This window comes from Accipiter gentilis, chromosome 33 (genome assembly GCF_929443795.1).
Source record: "Accipiter gentilis chromosome 33, bAccGen1.1, whole genome shotgun sequence".
NCBI classification, from domain to species: domain Eukaryota; kingdom Metazoa; phylum Chordata; class Aves; order Accipitriformes; family Accipitridae; genus Astur; species Astur gentilis.
The window spans coordinates 15,500,999-15,517,627 of NC_064912.1; the positions used below are offsets into that span (position 1 = coordinate 15,500,999).

The 16,629-nt window shown below is 39.7% G+C and overlaps 1 protein-coding gene across 6 annotated transcripts in view; it reads right to left on the reverse strand.

Annotated features, from left to right (window-relative positions):
- Positions 1–16,207, reverse strand: part of IQCE (IQ motif containing E) — a 29,301-nt gene extending 13,094 nt beyond the window's left edge. For 3 of the 6 annotated variants that reach the window (XM_049791130.1, XM_049791127.1, XM_049791132.1), the window contains exons 1-16: positions 16,047–16,207; positions 14,594–14,641; positions 13,893–13,935; positions 12,342–12,482; positions 11,917–12,048; positions 10,886–10,956; positions 10,068–10,181; positions 8,156–8,206; positions 7,553–7,623; positions 7,262–7,334; positions 6,791–6,840; positions 3,969–4,126; positions 3,412–3,467; positions 2,890–3,098; positions 1,999–2,103; positions 1,132–1,240 (exon numbers count right to left, since the gene is read on the reverse strand). In XM_049791130.1, the coding sequence (XP_049647087.1) occupies positions 1,132–1,240; positions 1,999–2,103; positions 2,890–3,098; positions 3,412–3,467; positions 3,969–4,126; positions 6,791–6,840; positions 7,262–7,334; positions 7,553–7,623; positions 8,156–8,206; positions 10,068–10,181; positions 10,886–10,956; positions 11,917–12,048; positions 12,342–12,482; positions 13,893–13,935; positions 14,594–14,641; positions 16,047–16,088 (1,473 nt within the window). In that variant the 5' untranslated portion in view covers positions 16,089–16,207. The remainder of the gene's footprint in view (positions 1–1,131; positions 1,241–1,998; positions 2,104–2,889; positions 3,099–3,411; positions 3,468–3,968; positions 4,127–6,790; positions 6,841–7,261; positions 7,335–7,552; positions 7,624–8,155; positions 8,207–10,067; positions 10,182–10,885; positions 10,957–11,916; positions 12,049–12,341; positions 12,483–13,892; positions 13,936–14,593; positions 14,642–16,046) is intronic. The other 3 variants (XM_049791131.1, XM_049791129.1, XM_049791128.1) reach the window with 2 other exon arrangements.
- Between the last annotated feature and the right edge of the window lie 422 nt (positions 16,208–16,629).

Here is a 16,629-nt window from a genome sequence, read left to right on the forward strand (position 1 = left end):
CTAGTGGACATTTTTATTCATATTTTTTACTACCTATATTTCAGGGTCTATTTATTTTTAAGTACAAACGATCAAAATCCCCACTAATAATTTTCAAGTAGTTTTTAGTGAAATGAGATTAACATGACCACATTGCATCTGAAAGCATGTCTGTCAGTGCCTGTTCATCTCTACCGGCCAGTTACACAGCATTTGGCAGAGGGATAGAAGATTGCAAAGATACGAAGTTCAGTCATATTTCACAAAAGTACCCCAACTGATTACAGAGGCCCATTAAAGACTGCCCAGGATCAACAGATGCACAAATATATTTGCTAGATACCGGAAATTCCAGAAAGAAGATGTTATGAATACCTCAACTCTAGAAAAAGTTCAATTCAAAGGAAATAAGGGTTTATTTTATTGTATTGACATCTTCCCTAATTCTTTACTCATATATGGTGTCCCATCAGCAGTGGAATTAAAAGAAACCCTCAACTTTCATTATGATTAGTGCTCTACATCCTGTAAACCTTCCCATGAAAAAGTACTCTGCTTCCATCCAAACAGAAAGGCTCATGAATATTTTCTGACTGGACAGAACATGTGCCCTAACTGATCACCTGACCAGCATAAAAATCATTGAAAAGGAGTTTTTGTCTTTTGCTCGTCTGCCAGTGAGCACGCTTACCTGTGTGTCTATCCTTTATCTGTCAAATCCTACAAGACCTCCCTCCCTCTACAAAATTGGACTGAAATTAGCTAATGGGTTCAGATGTTATAAGAATATATAAGCAAAACCACAAATGTCTGGTAGGTTTGTTTGGGTTTTTTGTGTTTTGTTTTTTTTTTTTTTAAAGACAAAACACACAAACACTTAAAAGTGTAAGCTTTTTGCAACTTTCCACTGAAGAAGAAAAAAGCGATGGTGAGGCAGATAATCACTAAGAGAACAGCTCCAAAAAACCCCCAAGTTGCAGTGGTAATTACTGAAACAACTTACCAACAAATGCTGGGAATTAACCATCATTCAGAATCTCCGACAAGGCACAACTAGCAGCTATTTAGACTATCAGGTCAATTTGCAATATACTAGATCCAAGTGGAAAAAACCCCACAAATAAAACTACAAACAAAAATACGTGTCTATACCTCATTAAGCTTTTCCATTGTATCTTCTGCTATTTGACTCTTCTCTTGCTCCAATTTTGACTCCAGTTTCCCTACTTTCTGTGTCACGTTCTGGATTTCCTCACTACAGCTGGAAAAGCAAAGATATTTATAGCCAGAAATTTTCTGTTGTTCCTGCTTTGAAAATACTGAACCTATTTCATAAGATTTGGTTGCTTTGGGGTTTTTTAAGGCCAAAGTGAGGAACTGTTCCGGATAACGTGATACATATTCTCATAGTAACAAACATGTGACATCAATTCTCAAGTTGCGATAGCACAGTCTTATGTTAAAATTAAAAAGTCCCAGGGTTACAATGGTACCCTTGATACTATTAATAACACATCTAGAGCTCTACAGTTTCATATTTGTCAAAGTCCTTTCTTACAAAGCAATAATGAAATAACTTTTTTTTTTTTTGACCACCCTTGCACAGGATTATTATCAACAGTTACACAGAATACATGAAGTTAATGGAATGACTTATTGGCAATGGTCTAGAAGCATAGGCTAAGGTAAAGATAGTATAGTTTTTTCTTAGAAAGAGAAAAAAAATGCCTCTGAGCCCAACATGGCAGCTTTCTTTTTCCATTTATCTTATTAATTTTTATTATAATTTCATTCTTAATTTTACTATACTTCTTAGTCTTCCACTTCTTCTAAAACCACTCTGTAGAATTCCTCCCCTAATAACTTACTCCATCTCTACAAAACAGTTCTGCTTAAATGAATTCCCAGCTTCCTGCAGTTAAGCTCATCTCCTACAGATTTTGAGCCACTTCAAAAGAGAACTATACTTTACCAGATTTTTTTTGTTCTGAAAGGATCTACTAATACAAAATATGATACCTTAAAGTCTGCTCTTCTGTAGTCTTTTCTTCCATCTTATTCTGCCACTTCTGCAGCTCCAGCTCCACTTCAGCCTTAGCCTGCAGTAACTGCTTGATATCTGATCTACAAAGGTATAACGAAATCTAAGCAATGCTTAAGACATTCATACTTCAACAAAGTAGTTTTTTGTTTAAGCTTCTAAATAAAATAGGTTCTCTCAAGTTTGCCAAGTAACTAAATGTTTAATTTTTCCTTTTAAACAAAACAAAGTGCAAGCATACATTGTTCAGAAGCAAAACGCCTCTTCACATGCTCTCACTATGCATTTTTGTTCAGAGGCGAGATGACACAGGGCGCAGAATGTCTTATCAACAATACATAGATGTGTGCACATCTCTGCTCATGATCAGGTTAACCTGCCTGCCCTTATGCAATGACACATCAAAGGAGTCCAAGCAATACAAATTGCAAATGAATCGCTTACTGGGGAGAAAAGAAGTCACAGTGCATCACATGGCAGAAGGCAGGCTTAAATGGAGAAAGTGGTAGATCAGGACAAAACATGTTGAAAAAACAAGACATTTTTACAGCAAATTACTTGCAAGAAGTTGCTGTGTAGTGACACATAACCCTTCAAAGGCTTTTCAATGTGGTCAGCAAAAAAAGGGCCTTGAAAAATGTGTTACAAACAATGAGAAATTCTCATTTTCTATCCTCTCACTGACTTTTTTTTTTCTGCAATGTAATTTTACAACGCTAGTAGGACTAGAAGAAGCTTTTGAAATAAAAGCTGAAGGGACCCTCAAAAGTCGTTTTCTTGCTGAAAATGTGAAGGACTTATTACATTGTTTCATAATGTGATAGGAAATAATTAAATAAATCAGAAAACAACTCAGACAAGAGTCTCACTCTTTATTGAGTAGGAGATTTTGAAGTGCCTTCCTATCACTCTTCAGTTTCTTCACTAGCCCTTGGAGGTGACGACATTCCTCAACACGGTCTACCTGTTGAGAGGCTGGATGATCCAGGTCTACAGAAGTCAAAGATGACACAGCAAGTAACTGTGATGACTCACTATCTGCTGATGACACCCTGGTGTTCTCCATGGCACATACTTTCTAAACAGCATAAATTTACACAAAAAAATACAAAAGAAAAAAGAAGAAAATTAAATTTAGCATAAAATTATTTTCTTTAGGCCATGAGAAAAGATCAAATGGAAGTAAATTCTGAAATGTGCATCTATATGTAACAAGTATGAGAAAAGAAAAAAGGGAGGAAGGGTACATGGTACAGACATCAGTTTACATGCATGAGCCAGAATGTGCGAGGCTGATACATTGAAGGACAACATGCCATGAGCACAAGCCAGTGGTTCTGCATTTTCTGCTCGAAGACAGGTAAGATGGCCACACCACTATGATCACTTACTTTTTCTAGTTCTGAAATCCGGCTCACCAGCCTCTGTCTGCTCCACTCGCTGTAATCTAAATACAACAACAAATCTTTAAACATGAAACTATTGGTGAGTCAACATTGGTCTTGCTATTTGAAACTTCTGTCCATATAGAAAGACCATCTAAAGACCTCTGAACCCCAACTTTAAATATGCAGCAATGAAAAAATGAGAATAGTCTTAAAATATCTGACTTCTACACCAATTAGATCAGAAAGCAATATAAACTATTCACACTCATCAGTTTTGAACAACTGAAAACCAGTTTTCCAGTGAAGCATTAAATCTTCAAGTGATTCCAGTCCAGAATTCTCAGGGATAATAATAAAGGAAACCCACATCTGACCAGAGCAGCACATCCAGAAGTCAGAGACTCCTGTAAGTAACTTCTCATTCCAACCTCTGCCCCTCCTAAATCTTTACCTTTGTAATAACTCCCTCATTTCTACCATTGTAGGGGCCTGCTCTCAAACATATCTTTCAAATGTACCTAAATCCCTTGCTCCATGTTCACCAACTTTTCAGGACATACTTTTTGTTTTATTGGAAGGAGGAGAACTGCTCAGTACATGATCTAGATCTTCCTTCAGCCTCCGATTCTCATTCTGCAATTCCTTGATGTTCCTGGATAATCTCAGGACAGCAGCATTCAGTGCCTTTAGTCGTTTTTGGGTATCTCTGCCCTCTGTACTTGGAAACAGGGTCAAAACCACAAAGTTAACTTAAAAGCAGAGAACAAAGAAGCAGCATTAAAAAAAGTGGAACACCCTCACTATTCAAGTCAGCTGGCTATGTTAACTGACTCTGCTCCCCCCCAATAACATTTCTCAACATTTTTTACTTGAGGACTTACCTATTCTTTTAGGGAAAAACATGCAAAGACCATCTTGCTCAACACTTTCACAACTGTTTTAATTTGCATCAAAGAAAGAAGATACTCTGAAACTTTGAAAGTTCATTTATTACTTTTACTTCCTCCCCCACTCTGTTTCATTAATGCATAAACAAGGGTGCTTGTATGAGTTTTACTTATTTGGTTTTCTATTTGTTTTGTTAACCAACCTTACAACACTTTACTAGTGCTCTATGGACCATCGATTTAAAAACATTTATCTTCAGCCAATTGGGAGACTCCTCCAAAAAACTGTTCATCATGGAAACTAACCTGTGTGCTCTGAATTGCTTTCTTTCACTTAAACAGATTGAGATTGGGAGGGAGAGAGGGTAACTCTCAAACAAATCCAACACACAAGTGTATTTTCAGATAAGTGTGAACGCTGCTGTAATGTAAAAGAAACTATTCCTGTGAAAGTAAACCCCAGAGAAATTTCTTTCTTCGTTTAAAACATATTTCAATCTATGAGAGATTTGAAACAGATTTGAAGAATACAGCTAACATCGATGTGATGGCAATAAAAGGCATCAGAAAAGGGAAAGCCTGCTGTGTGTTAAAATTGTTTTAAAAATATTACAATGATTTTGTCTTTTTTAATTTTTACAATAAAAGGGGGAAGAAATCTCAGCTTATAGATGCACAAAGTCATAAAGCTTGTTCACAAAACAAATTTCTAGTGAGATGAAATACCTGTTCTTTATTGTTATGAGAAAGTTCTTAAAAACTTACTTCTGGAAACAAAGGTCTAACATAACTGATCGACCTACTTTTGGACGAATGACACTGCCAATGACAATCACAGAACAGTTTGTAAAGAAATCTTACATCCCATCCACTGGAATAATTATAAGGTAAAGGGGGAGACAGTCTACAATTAGCATATCAGAGTGAAAAGCTGAATCTAATCTACCTTTTGGAAATTAGAAGGAAGTTAAGCCATAAAACCAAACAAATAAAGCTGTCCAGATGTCATGGATTCATACAGCTGTCCCAGGAAAAAAAGTAAAAAACAAAAACACAACACACCACCAAAACCAGGAAGTGACAGAAATGATGGAATCATAACTGTATCACTGAGTGCCCTTATTTTAGGCTCATCAAAACCTAAATGAAAGAATTGCAGACCATTTTGAGGACTTGAAAGGTTGCCTAGTTTTTAGCTACAATTAGATACTACAGCTTCACATACAAATAATCATGTTTCAGCATTAACACTGAAAAAGAGGAGGTAAATGCCATTCACTTCAGCCAGAAATAGTCTAGATAAGCATCATGAAAGAAACACTCTCCTACAACTCATTCTATGTGTCAGAGTCCTGACCTTCAACATCATTTATTATTTCAGTGCTCAGCCTCTCAAGTAGAGACTGACAGTCATGTAATGGAGAAAGACTGCCCTGACCACTGCTTTTTGAAGCTACGAATAAATGAGGACAAGGAAGAGACCTGATGACTCATTTTCACATGTAAATAAATAAGGTGTGATTGCTCGCAGCCTCGAGAGGCTTGTCACTGCACGCCTGAGCCAAAAGAGATAAATATTTTTTTAAAACAGTGACGAAACAAATTGCAGTTTTCAATCCACAAGAGACAGTGAATTAAGGAAACAGAAGTAGTATACATAATGACCCATAGAGAGTTCTCATATGTTTCTATCAATCTAAATAATTACACCCCAAACTAAGACAGTTGCCTGTACTTAACACTAGGAGGGCAAGTATACTTTGAAGTGGTGTGGTAACAAAATTTCCTATCCCACAAGACTCTATTACCCTCTTCGCAGCTCAAATAACACTCACTTGCATAGATGCTTTTAACTTGCTCTCTTACTGGAGCTTTGTCTTTTGCCTTTGTGCTTTGATTTTTATTTCCTCTATAGACCATTTACCTTCACCACCACGTATACACCCGCACACTAGTGACAAGCACTAGTACAAGTTTCTCTGACAGTGTCTTACTAGTGCCACTCATGGATATCTCACAAAAGCTACCCTGACCGGTGGATCTGTGTGTGCCAGAGGAAAATAATGTTTACTCCAAAATACCTTCTTTGCAGCATACACCCTAGAGCAAGATGCAGAACTGACTCAAGGGTAAAATGCCAAACATCTAGTGAGTTTGTTTCAATCACCAGTGATGTCAGAATAGGTGTGATTATGGAGGAAGATGGATTTTATTTAACAGAGATAAATTTTCAGAGCTTTCATGTACTTTTAAAATAGCTCTAGTATTTTTTCCACATCCACAAAATGATCTATCCACAAGAAAAAAAAACAACCTTGACTAAGACATATGCTAAGGCTGTGAAGCCAACCAAAGCAGTAACAAAAAGCAAATCCAGCAATCTAAATGACAAAATAAACTGTTCCCATGTAGTTGTTTTCCATCAGTTAAGTAGTATATGAGTGATACATCAAACACATGTACTCAAACATTTGCCTCAAAAGAATTAAACATACTTTTTCCTCATAGTCTCAGATTTTGCCAGGAGGAGCTGGAGACGATGAACCTGTGAAATATGAAATATAGGTTCCATTAAGGAGCTGGCTCTGGAAGCTGACATTGCTAATGCAACACATTTGTCCATTAGGTGAAAACCAGAACAAGACTCTTTGGGTAGTAGCAGAGGCAATGATGCCCTCACAGAAAATCAGGCTACTGTTATATTTGCTTTCACCTAGACGCTACGCTTATGGATGTACATTAGTTTATTTATTTCACCATTTTGGTTAACACACTCAACTTATTGAAGAAAAAAGGTTTTTCAGTACATATAGTTGGAGCTATGAGAATATCTATGAAAATCTGATTCCGATGACAGATGCAGCTAAGCTGTAGCAAACCTATCTGAAACATTCCATTTATACTTTGACTCAGCAATTCAACAGCTTCCTCTCCTGTATGCACACTGAAGGACCTGTCAGACATACCTCTTCATAGTAGGTTTCCATAGCTATCCTCATTTCTTCCAAATTAGTGGTCTTCACGTCTGCCTGGAATTTGCTGAAAACAGAATAATACAAAAAATAATTCAGTCAAACCAGCAAAGACGCTGCAATACCTGTTGGTTTACAATTTCTGGGTGGGTTGTTTATAATTGCTAACATGTTCTCAGAGTTCATTAAAGTGTCTTAAGGAATACAGATGAAAAATAACATGGGTTTCTAATTCCCTTTGTTATCTCATCCAATACAAGCCTCTATCCCCTGCCAAAGTCATACTTAATAGTGTTGTCTTTCTCCTTGCACTGTTGTTCTAGCTTGAGAATCTTCTGCTTTAATCCACTAACCACCTACAGAAAGAACAAAGAACTCATGAGTCCTAGAATAATCCATCTCTTCACAGAAGTTCAATTTCTCCGTAATCTCGCCCTCTCTTTATAAATTGTACTTAACCATATATACTTACTCCTACATACTTCAGTACTTAGTAAATCATACACATCTGCTACCCTGTGATAAAGAGAACACTAATGAAATCAGATCCCTAACTTACCTCTGTGGTAACATAACCAGCTCAATAATATTTATACACAGTCATTAAATAAAAACAACTCTGCCCATTACCCTGCTAAATTCAAAGCAGCAAATAGGGAGAACACTCCTTAAACAGATTCAAGACAGTGATAAAGACGACTCCCTAAAATAAGGTTAATTCCAGATCTTTGTTACTGGTTTCTTATCTGACTATAGAAATAATGGTTATGTGATTCCCTAATTGCTTATTCTTTCTTGCTTCATTTTATTTTTTTAATCAGCAGTGTTTCAGCTTGGCAAGAGGGAAAAAGGAAAAATGAAAGCAAAAGGTAATGAAGAAACTATTACCCATCCATTATCAGTCATCTTTTCTGACAAAGCTCGTGCCAGCTCAGAGCCCTGCAAGATAAGACATATAAAGCAAGTGACCAACCTTGCTACTTTATTCTACTCCCAGCTCTTTCCACAGAATTTTCTAACCTACTCATCTCCACAGTCATTTCACAGTTGTGATGGATGCACTCGACCCCCTTAGCCAAACTAGCAGTAGTTTGATACAGGTTCCAAAAGAGATAAAGGCCTGAGCCATAGCCAGGCCAAGAACTCCTCCAGACAACCCACAAAGGAGCAGAGTGACCCAGTGAGCATCGATGCATATGAGCTTGGATCACCAACCATGTGATTAACACATGAAAAGCAGGTGTTTCTTCTAACAGTCATCAAGGAACAAAGAAAGTTGTGGGTATGAGGAGTCTCATGCATACCTTCCCATTGTATGCAGTTTGACTACAAGCCAATCACTTTATCTCATAAATATGACAGCCTAAGTGAGCCTTCTTTGAGCTCTCCCTGCTAGGCAATGTGGCTGCATGGCAGTGATCTCCTTTTGATCTGGGACACCTCTCAAGGTTGCTCCTTGAGGCAGAGAGACCTTTTACCAACAACAAATTGCTGCATGAGTCAAATTTGAGCGCTCCCTGAATTGCAGCTGGACTGCATGCCAGGCAACTCTCCCCGTGAGCAGGGATACTGCTCAAGGTTTGAGATTCTTTACCCGAGACTAAGAGGTCCTTCCTTACCCAAGACGGAGACACCCCTTATTCACAACAGATCCTCAGTAAGTGACTGAGAGCATGCTGAACTAATACTCATGAAATCCATGTGTCTAATTCTATTACACATAAACTGTTGACCAAGTCTGGGACTAAGTCTGGATCCAGCCACACCTAGACTCCTCTCGAAGTTTAGAAAGCAAGGTGGTCCATTCTGAACCTTGTGACTCAACAAGAGGTTTTCCTTACCCTTTGTATTAATTCCATTTAGACATAAACTGCTGTCCATGTCTGAGACTAAGTTTGGACCTAGCCATGCCTAAGCTCCATCAGAAGTTTAGAAAGTAAGGGGGCCCACTCTGAAACTCGTGACTCAGCAGAAGGGTCTCCCTTACCCTCTGCATCTCCAGTCTCTGTGTAAATCATTCTAAATTGATTCTAACTTGATTTCCTTTGTATGTTTCTTCTGTGTAATAACAGAGTGAACCTTGCCATCAAACTTTGTTAAGTCACACTTTTACAAATTCACATTAAAATCACTTTTGCTAATACCTTTGACGGTGATTCTTTAAGTGATCTAAATCACTCATTTGCAACAAATTGGCATAGTTGACAGGATCCTTAATCAGGATTTGCGACAACAGTCCAACAGCTTAAGTTCTGAAGTCCCTACGCTCACTGTTTTATATTAGCACACTTCTCCCAACATGTAGATCTGCACACAGAAAGTTACAGCCACAAGGAATTCGGTGAAATTTAGGTCTTCTAACTGTGACCCTAAATGCTCTTCAGCCTCATGGGCCTGACAATAAGGCTTATCTTTTGCTTCCTGGTTCAGGTCTCAGGATCGCATGCATCAGTTACCATTCAAGAGGTTAACTCCCCTCTACTCTCAGGCAAAATATTCAGAAATTGGACCTCTAAAGAGACAGCATTTTAATTTTACCTTGAGAAATTAAAAGTATCTTTGCTAACTAAACTTATCTGCACAGTGTGGCATGACCTTCCTTTGACCTGAGCTGGACTGGTGAGCTAAGATACACAAAACAGAAAACCTTCACACCAACCAACCACCTCTCATATTCACCGCTCATCATTCCTAGGAGCCAACGCACTACAGACTCCTGAAATCTAGAGAGACAAGGAAAAGATGATCAAACTGCTCAGCACTCTTTTGCCCCACTTTTATCCCCCCAATAAACAGTCACCCTGGAAGGATCCAACAGTTGTTCAATCTGTTTATCCTTTCTATTGTTCTCTTCTTCTAGTCGACGGAGCTTAGTTTTCATTCGATCTCCCTCATTTTTCTGAGCTTGTATTGTCTAAAAGAGGGGAGAAAAAGTTGTAAGCACATTTCAGAAACAGAAATACACTGAGTTTTCACATGGAAACATGTTTTGATGTCAGTAACAATCCAATTATGATGGTCAGGATGAAGCAAAAGAAAAAAGAGAGACCATCAGACTGGACCAGGGCTGACAGATAAGGGAGATGACAGGGCAAAGATAAACGGAAAAGGTTTAACAGAAAGGCAACCTTACACAAATGATCTACAACAGCCCAGATACCTGTCTATAGGTATCCCTAGTGTTCAACATGCCCAGTCCTCATCTTTCATACACTGCACTAAACTCAACTGACAAATTGTTAAAATGTGATGGGTAACAGCCAGGAGAGTAGGGGGTGGGAGGGGCAAAAAAAAAAAAAAAAAAAAAAGGTGGAGGGACAAAAAACCAAATGCAATGAACCTTTTCAGCGTCCAGCTAGGGCCATGGCTGGGGTTCGGGACAGGGTATACTTCAAGGCTTCCACATCCAGTACTCAGAAGTATCTATCACACCATAAGAACAATGAAATTGCCTTAAACAGACACAAGTTTAGTTTAGCCTTACATCACGAAAGCAAAAAAATTTCGTGGATGTCCCAGTTGTAGAAACCAAAGTATTCTGAACCAACAAGACCTGAACATCTACAGGTAGATGGAGTGACACTATGACTTTCTATCCAAGTATCACAGAGACTGTACCTTTTTCAGTTCTATAATTTCATCATACATATCTTCTTTTTCTTTGTAGTCAGGAGTTCCAGGAATGTAGCCTACAGAAAAAGGTACATAAAATAAGCAGATCTGCAAGAAGTATTTTTAACTAACGAGAAACCTTACAGTTAAAGGAAAATATCTAGAACAGCAGCAAACGGGAAAGTAGGCTTTTTTTTTTTAGAAAAAAAAATCAGCAAGGAAATTAATTTTAGAAATAGAGGTGAAATAGAAATGTTACTGTATGAAACTTCTGCCAGATTTTACAGCCAATTTCTCCTAATTACTCCTCTCTGGTGCTAGATTAAAATATCCATCTGAAGAAAAATAGACGCTTCACAGAAGACTGCAGTCTTCTCACCGCAACAAATCAATTATTTACAAAAGATTTCTAAAAGATGTCCAGAATATATTTTGCTATTTATGCCTAACGTGTAAAGGTCTATCATCTTTCAAAGTTGCCAGAAGCTACGTATCACCAGTAACAGTATAAGTGCCATTTTAAATGGAAGTTGGATTTTTAAGTTTACAGTTCTCCTTTAAGAAAAGCAGGATAAAGTTTTAAATTTTGCTCCTCTCATAAAACTCAGTTGATTTTAATATCACAACCACATGACAAAACACTTTCTAGAGAAGAAGTAAAAGGAGTCAATTACATAGAATTTCAGGCAAGCAGATGGTTTCTATCAATGGCTCCTAAGCTGTGTTTTGCAAAGTCACAATAAATTGTCTACAGCTGGCCCATTGAACCATATTATATTTGCAACATTTTCAGCTGCAAATGCATGGCAATTTGCAAAAAGTTCTGAAAGCTAATAGTGATTCATTGCTCAAAAAAATTTGGAAACCCCTGTCTTATCCAATTTAGAAATCTCAAAAAGTATCTCATGAATCATATTTTGACACAGGCTAAACTGAAATGGCTCTTGCTTTCCTAAAGCTAAGATCTTGAGCTATGTATGCTTTTACATGGAAAAAAGATCATTAACTTTTATTTACCACACCATTACATAGTTTACCATTACTAGAAGAACGAGAGTGTTTTGGCTTCTTCATTCCTAGAGCTTCCTTCAAATATTCTGGAGTGCTACTAGAAATGTTAGTTCGCATATGCCCCATGCCAGCATCTGATTTCAGAGGATGGCTCATTCCTGCCAACAAAAATGGAACAAAAATGTAAAAATTGGGGATAATTGTGAATTAAATTTGTGGATTTATTCTGAACAAATGCAACATAGAAAGCTCCAGATGCTGTTAATTATTCCCTCTATAAATTCCAGTGTTCAAGATCAGATAATTCCAACCACCCAAATAAATAATAGTGAAATGACTTCCTATGTAGCCTATAATAAAATACAAATCTGTTTTTTAAGAGTTTATATGTTAAGCTGAACACAACACTGAATGTTATCCATATATGCAGATAAAGTTTCTATAATAATACCTTGTTTCAGTGATCCCAGCCACATCTGCCTTGGGTTTTTTACAGCTGCACTCTCAAGATGTGCACTGCCTGTTCCCTGCAGAGATCGCCAAACTGCAGGTTTTTTAGGATACAGTTGTGTGCTAGAACTGTATGGAGACTCTATAACAAAAGAAAATATCTCAGCACTGCCTTAAAAAGCTCAAGGTCATGAAAATCCGTTCTGTCTTGTGCTTCAAGGTTCCCAGACACAGTCCTATTACTTATAAAAATAGAATTTAACAGCATACCACATATTGGCTTATACTTAGCAATGGGACGTTCACCTAAAAAAACCCAAAACACCACGATAAAGAAAAAATCCAATTCCAAAAAATGAAGAGGCTTACAAAGAGGTATAGTGACAGTAATATGACTAAACGCATGTAGAAATATTTACACGTACAGTTTGGATAAGCATCCCGAAGATACCTGCATGTCTAAATTAATACATCAAATTGCCCTTTCAATGAGTGTATACACAAATGTCCTATCAAGGAGAAAAATATGTATGGTTAAACAGACAGAACTAACTCTATAGCTACTAAACCACTAGCAAATTTCTTGCAGTAATCAAAGAACAGAATTGGTCTGATGCAACTGCTGGGGAGCCCCTCACATTACTACTTCAGGCATGGCAGTCAGGTTCAAATACTGACACTAATTACACTTCAAATTAGTATAGCTGTGCACTATATGGGCTGACTAGTTAGTCTTCAAATTACCAAGAGAAGTACATACAGGAAGAGGAAATGTCACAAACATCGTAGTTGAAATTAAACAGCTATTTTAAATTCCATCATTTAGGCAAGCAAAGGGATTTCAGGAAAAGAAAGAAGATAGATATACATCTACCAGAAAGGCATGCCTCCTCCTCAACCTAAAGCAAAATTTAAAAGCACAACATTATTTAATTTATTAGAAACAAAACAAAGTAACAACAATCAGCAACACTGAGGTAAAGTCTTCTTTGAAACATTCACTGGAAATATAAAAAGGAAGGTAAATGGAAAAGTACATTAAGAAACATAAACCCCAGAAAAAAAGGACAAAACCCCACATTAAAACTGCAGGTCTAATAACACTGTACTTCTAAGGTCACACGAATAAAAAGCCCAAACAACAAATGAAACTGAGAACTGCTTAATTTACAAACACAGGTATCTACTGGATGGTAGGTAGCTCCAGTAATTCTAGATTCTTTCTACACAGCAAGTATCAGCATTTCTCCAAAAAGACAAAGAGAAAAAGAAATGCTTGCCATTAGAAGGGATAACATCAGAAGAAAGTAGTTTATGCTGGAGAATCAAGAATTACAACTAACCCACAAACTTCAGTATTTAGCCCATGAAAGTCTAACTTCACAGGTTACAGAACAAATCTCAGATAGGTGCGCTTTGCACAAACCAGTGAATAATTTCTGAAGAGAATAATAAGATGTTGTTTCAAGTAAATCTTCCAGTTCCTGTGTCCCACAAATCTATCTTGCTCTGCAATAACAAAAGCAGAAGAAAAAAATTTTGGAACACTTACTCGGTGACTTTGGAGGCTTGTGAAAAATTTTCTTCTTTAACTTCTAGAAGAGAAAAATAATTTTTTTATGTATTTAACATATCTCACTCTTCAAAAATTTCAGCATATAATCTCCAAATTGGCTTCAATCTCCATTTTGTATGGAGATCGTTTGTTCTAATAAGGCAAAATCTTTTGTGTAGAAAAGAAAAATAGTAGCATTAAGTATATGCAGATTTGGCCACAGCAATGGTCACCAGAATTAAGGTGGTACCTACTGGAGTTTTATGCTACAGAGAAAAAGTAGTCTGTTCATGCTCAGAACACCAAGACCTTCCCCATCAGTATTAAATATGAGTAGCAGGAAATTAAAGATGATCACAGAGTAGAGGCTCATCTGTAGAACCATTTAGCTAAAGGGAAGACTTATTCAATTCCATTAAAACCCTGTAAAAAGATTACTTAGGCCTGTAACTTGATAGAACAGCGAAATGAAGCCAAACATTGTTTGCAGCCCCCAGTGCTGAGAATTTAGAAGCCAGAATTACATCTGGAATCAAAGGAGGTTTTTGAATCAAACTACATTGCAATAACATTGTTAGCCCTCCTCTCTGAAGGGCATCTTATCCACCAGGAGGCATCACATGGATGTAGTGTGTGCAAGAACTTGTTGAGAGGCCTTTTAAGGCATTCATCCACAGTGTGCCATTAATAAAACTCACCATTTCTGTATCTGATTCACAGGTTATTACAGACAGGCTGTCATCTCCCTAGGAAATAGAGACATTAACTGTGGCATTTGCTACTAAGTAATTGGTTATAATACACCTCCAGAAAACTTTACATCCTTCTACTATCACAACAAAGTTTGAGTGCAATAAATTCAAATGGTAAATGTGTCACCACTGTTGCAAAAACCAGCATCATTTGCGCTAACACAAACGTTCTGTGTGACATAGCGCAAGTCACTTCAGACTCGAGCCAGAGACTTCTGTGCTTCAGTGCACAGCATTACAACACCTGAACCGTCAGGTGCCCCATCTTCCAAAGTGCTGGTTTTGCGTTAATTTCTCCACCAGTAAGAGTTAAGCAGCAACTCATCCGTTTGCCCCTTTCCTCACTCACTTGTTCCTACCCTTACTATGCCATGCAAATGTTCAGTAAACTCAACTGGAGAAGCGATCAGGCTGTCAAAAAAAAACCCAAATCAAGGCATCAAAAAAGCGGTTAATTTTTCCTCAGATTGAGCTGACAACTCTCACTGCTTCTCAAACGTAAGCATATCTACAGCAGAGGGAAAATTTCCGCTTTGCTTTCAAATTATCTGCATGTATGCTGCCCTCACAGAAAGAACATTTTCACTTGGTGCTGACTCCACGGTGCTCACAGCTGCAGCACCATTCTTTGGACAGACACTGATCTATCTTATTGTAAGAGGCAGCACGGGGTGTAGTATTTTTGAGAACCCTGGTTGACAGAACAGGAGCTGGGATTGACAGCAACAGAGCAGGTAAAACAGCTTTTTGTGCTGGCTGAGAGCAAACAGGTACACATCTCACAAACCATGCCATACAGTTTTTAATTTCCTGAGGCAATGTTCCTTGCAGCACACTTATTATTTTTGATATTTTAAGGCCTTTTTATCACTTGGGAGATCTCCCTATGAAACTGCAGCTATCACATTAAGAATCAGAGAACGTGGAAGGCACCCAGCCTCGATAGGCGATAGTAAACAACAAAACGTTCACCAAGATATAAACTTGCAATAACAAAACCATCGCAGTCTTTGGAAACCTTCACAGTCCCTTTGCTCTTGCAAAGGAGGCCCAACAAGAGCCACCTGCAACAGACGACAACAGAACATGGTGGCTCCCAGCAAAAAAACCTCCAGCTGGCTGCCGAGGGGGAAGGAGAGGAACGCTACCACCCCCCCTTCGCCTGCCGCGCTACCGGCCAGCCAGAGAGACACGGGCAGAACCCAGAACCCCACGGGCTGGAGACGGACGAAACTGTCCTCCTCCCCCTCCTAGCCACCGCCTCGCCGGCCCGGCAAAGCCTGAGGGAGCTCCAGGCTTTGTCCCAGCCCCGCAGGCAGACAGGAGCGTTTCGCGGGCCGGGCCCCGGCTGAGGCAGCCTCCTCCTCCTCCTTCTCCTCCCCACACACCCGCTCCTTACCAGCTCCCCCTCCGCGGCCGCCTCTCCCGCCCCCCGGGCCATGGCGGGAGGGTGGCGGGGAGGCCTTAAGGGGGTGGCAGGGCGGCGGGGACCACCCCAGGCCAGGGCGCCCGGCTCGGGCCAGGGGGAGGCCGCCGCGGCCTGGTCTGAGCACCAGCCTCCCCCCCTCACGGCACTTCCGGGTTGCGGAAACCATGGCAACCAGCCGCGCAGCGGAGGGGCGGGGCGGGCACGACGACGCCTGCGCAGAGTGACAGCGGGGAGGCGGAAGTGGGGGTGGGTAGGGCCGCGCCGGCGCTTAGCAGCGGCTCCGGCGTCGCCTGCGGGCACAGCCGGGCGGGCCTCGTCCTTGCTGCGGAGCTCGAGTGCCACCAAGCGGCCCCGAAAGGCAGGAAACCCCGGCGGGCTGTGGAGAAGCCCTCACGACAGCCGGCTCCGCTCCGCCATCCTGCCCAGGGACAACCACAGGCGAAGCACGGCCCACAGAGCAGCCCCTTCCCTCTCGGGCACTGCCTTTAGAGGGACGGCGGGGCACCCGGCCGTACACCCCCCCCCCCCCCCCCCGCCCCCGCAGCAGCACCCA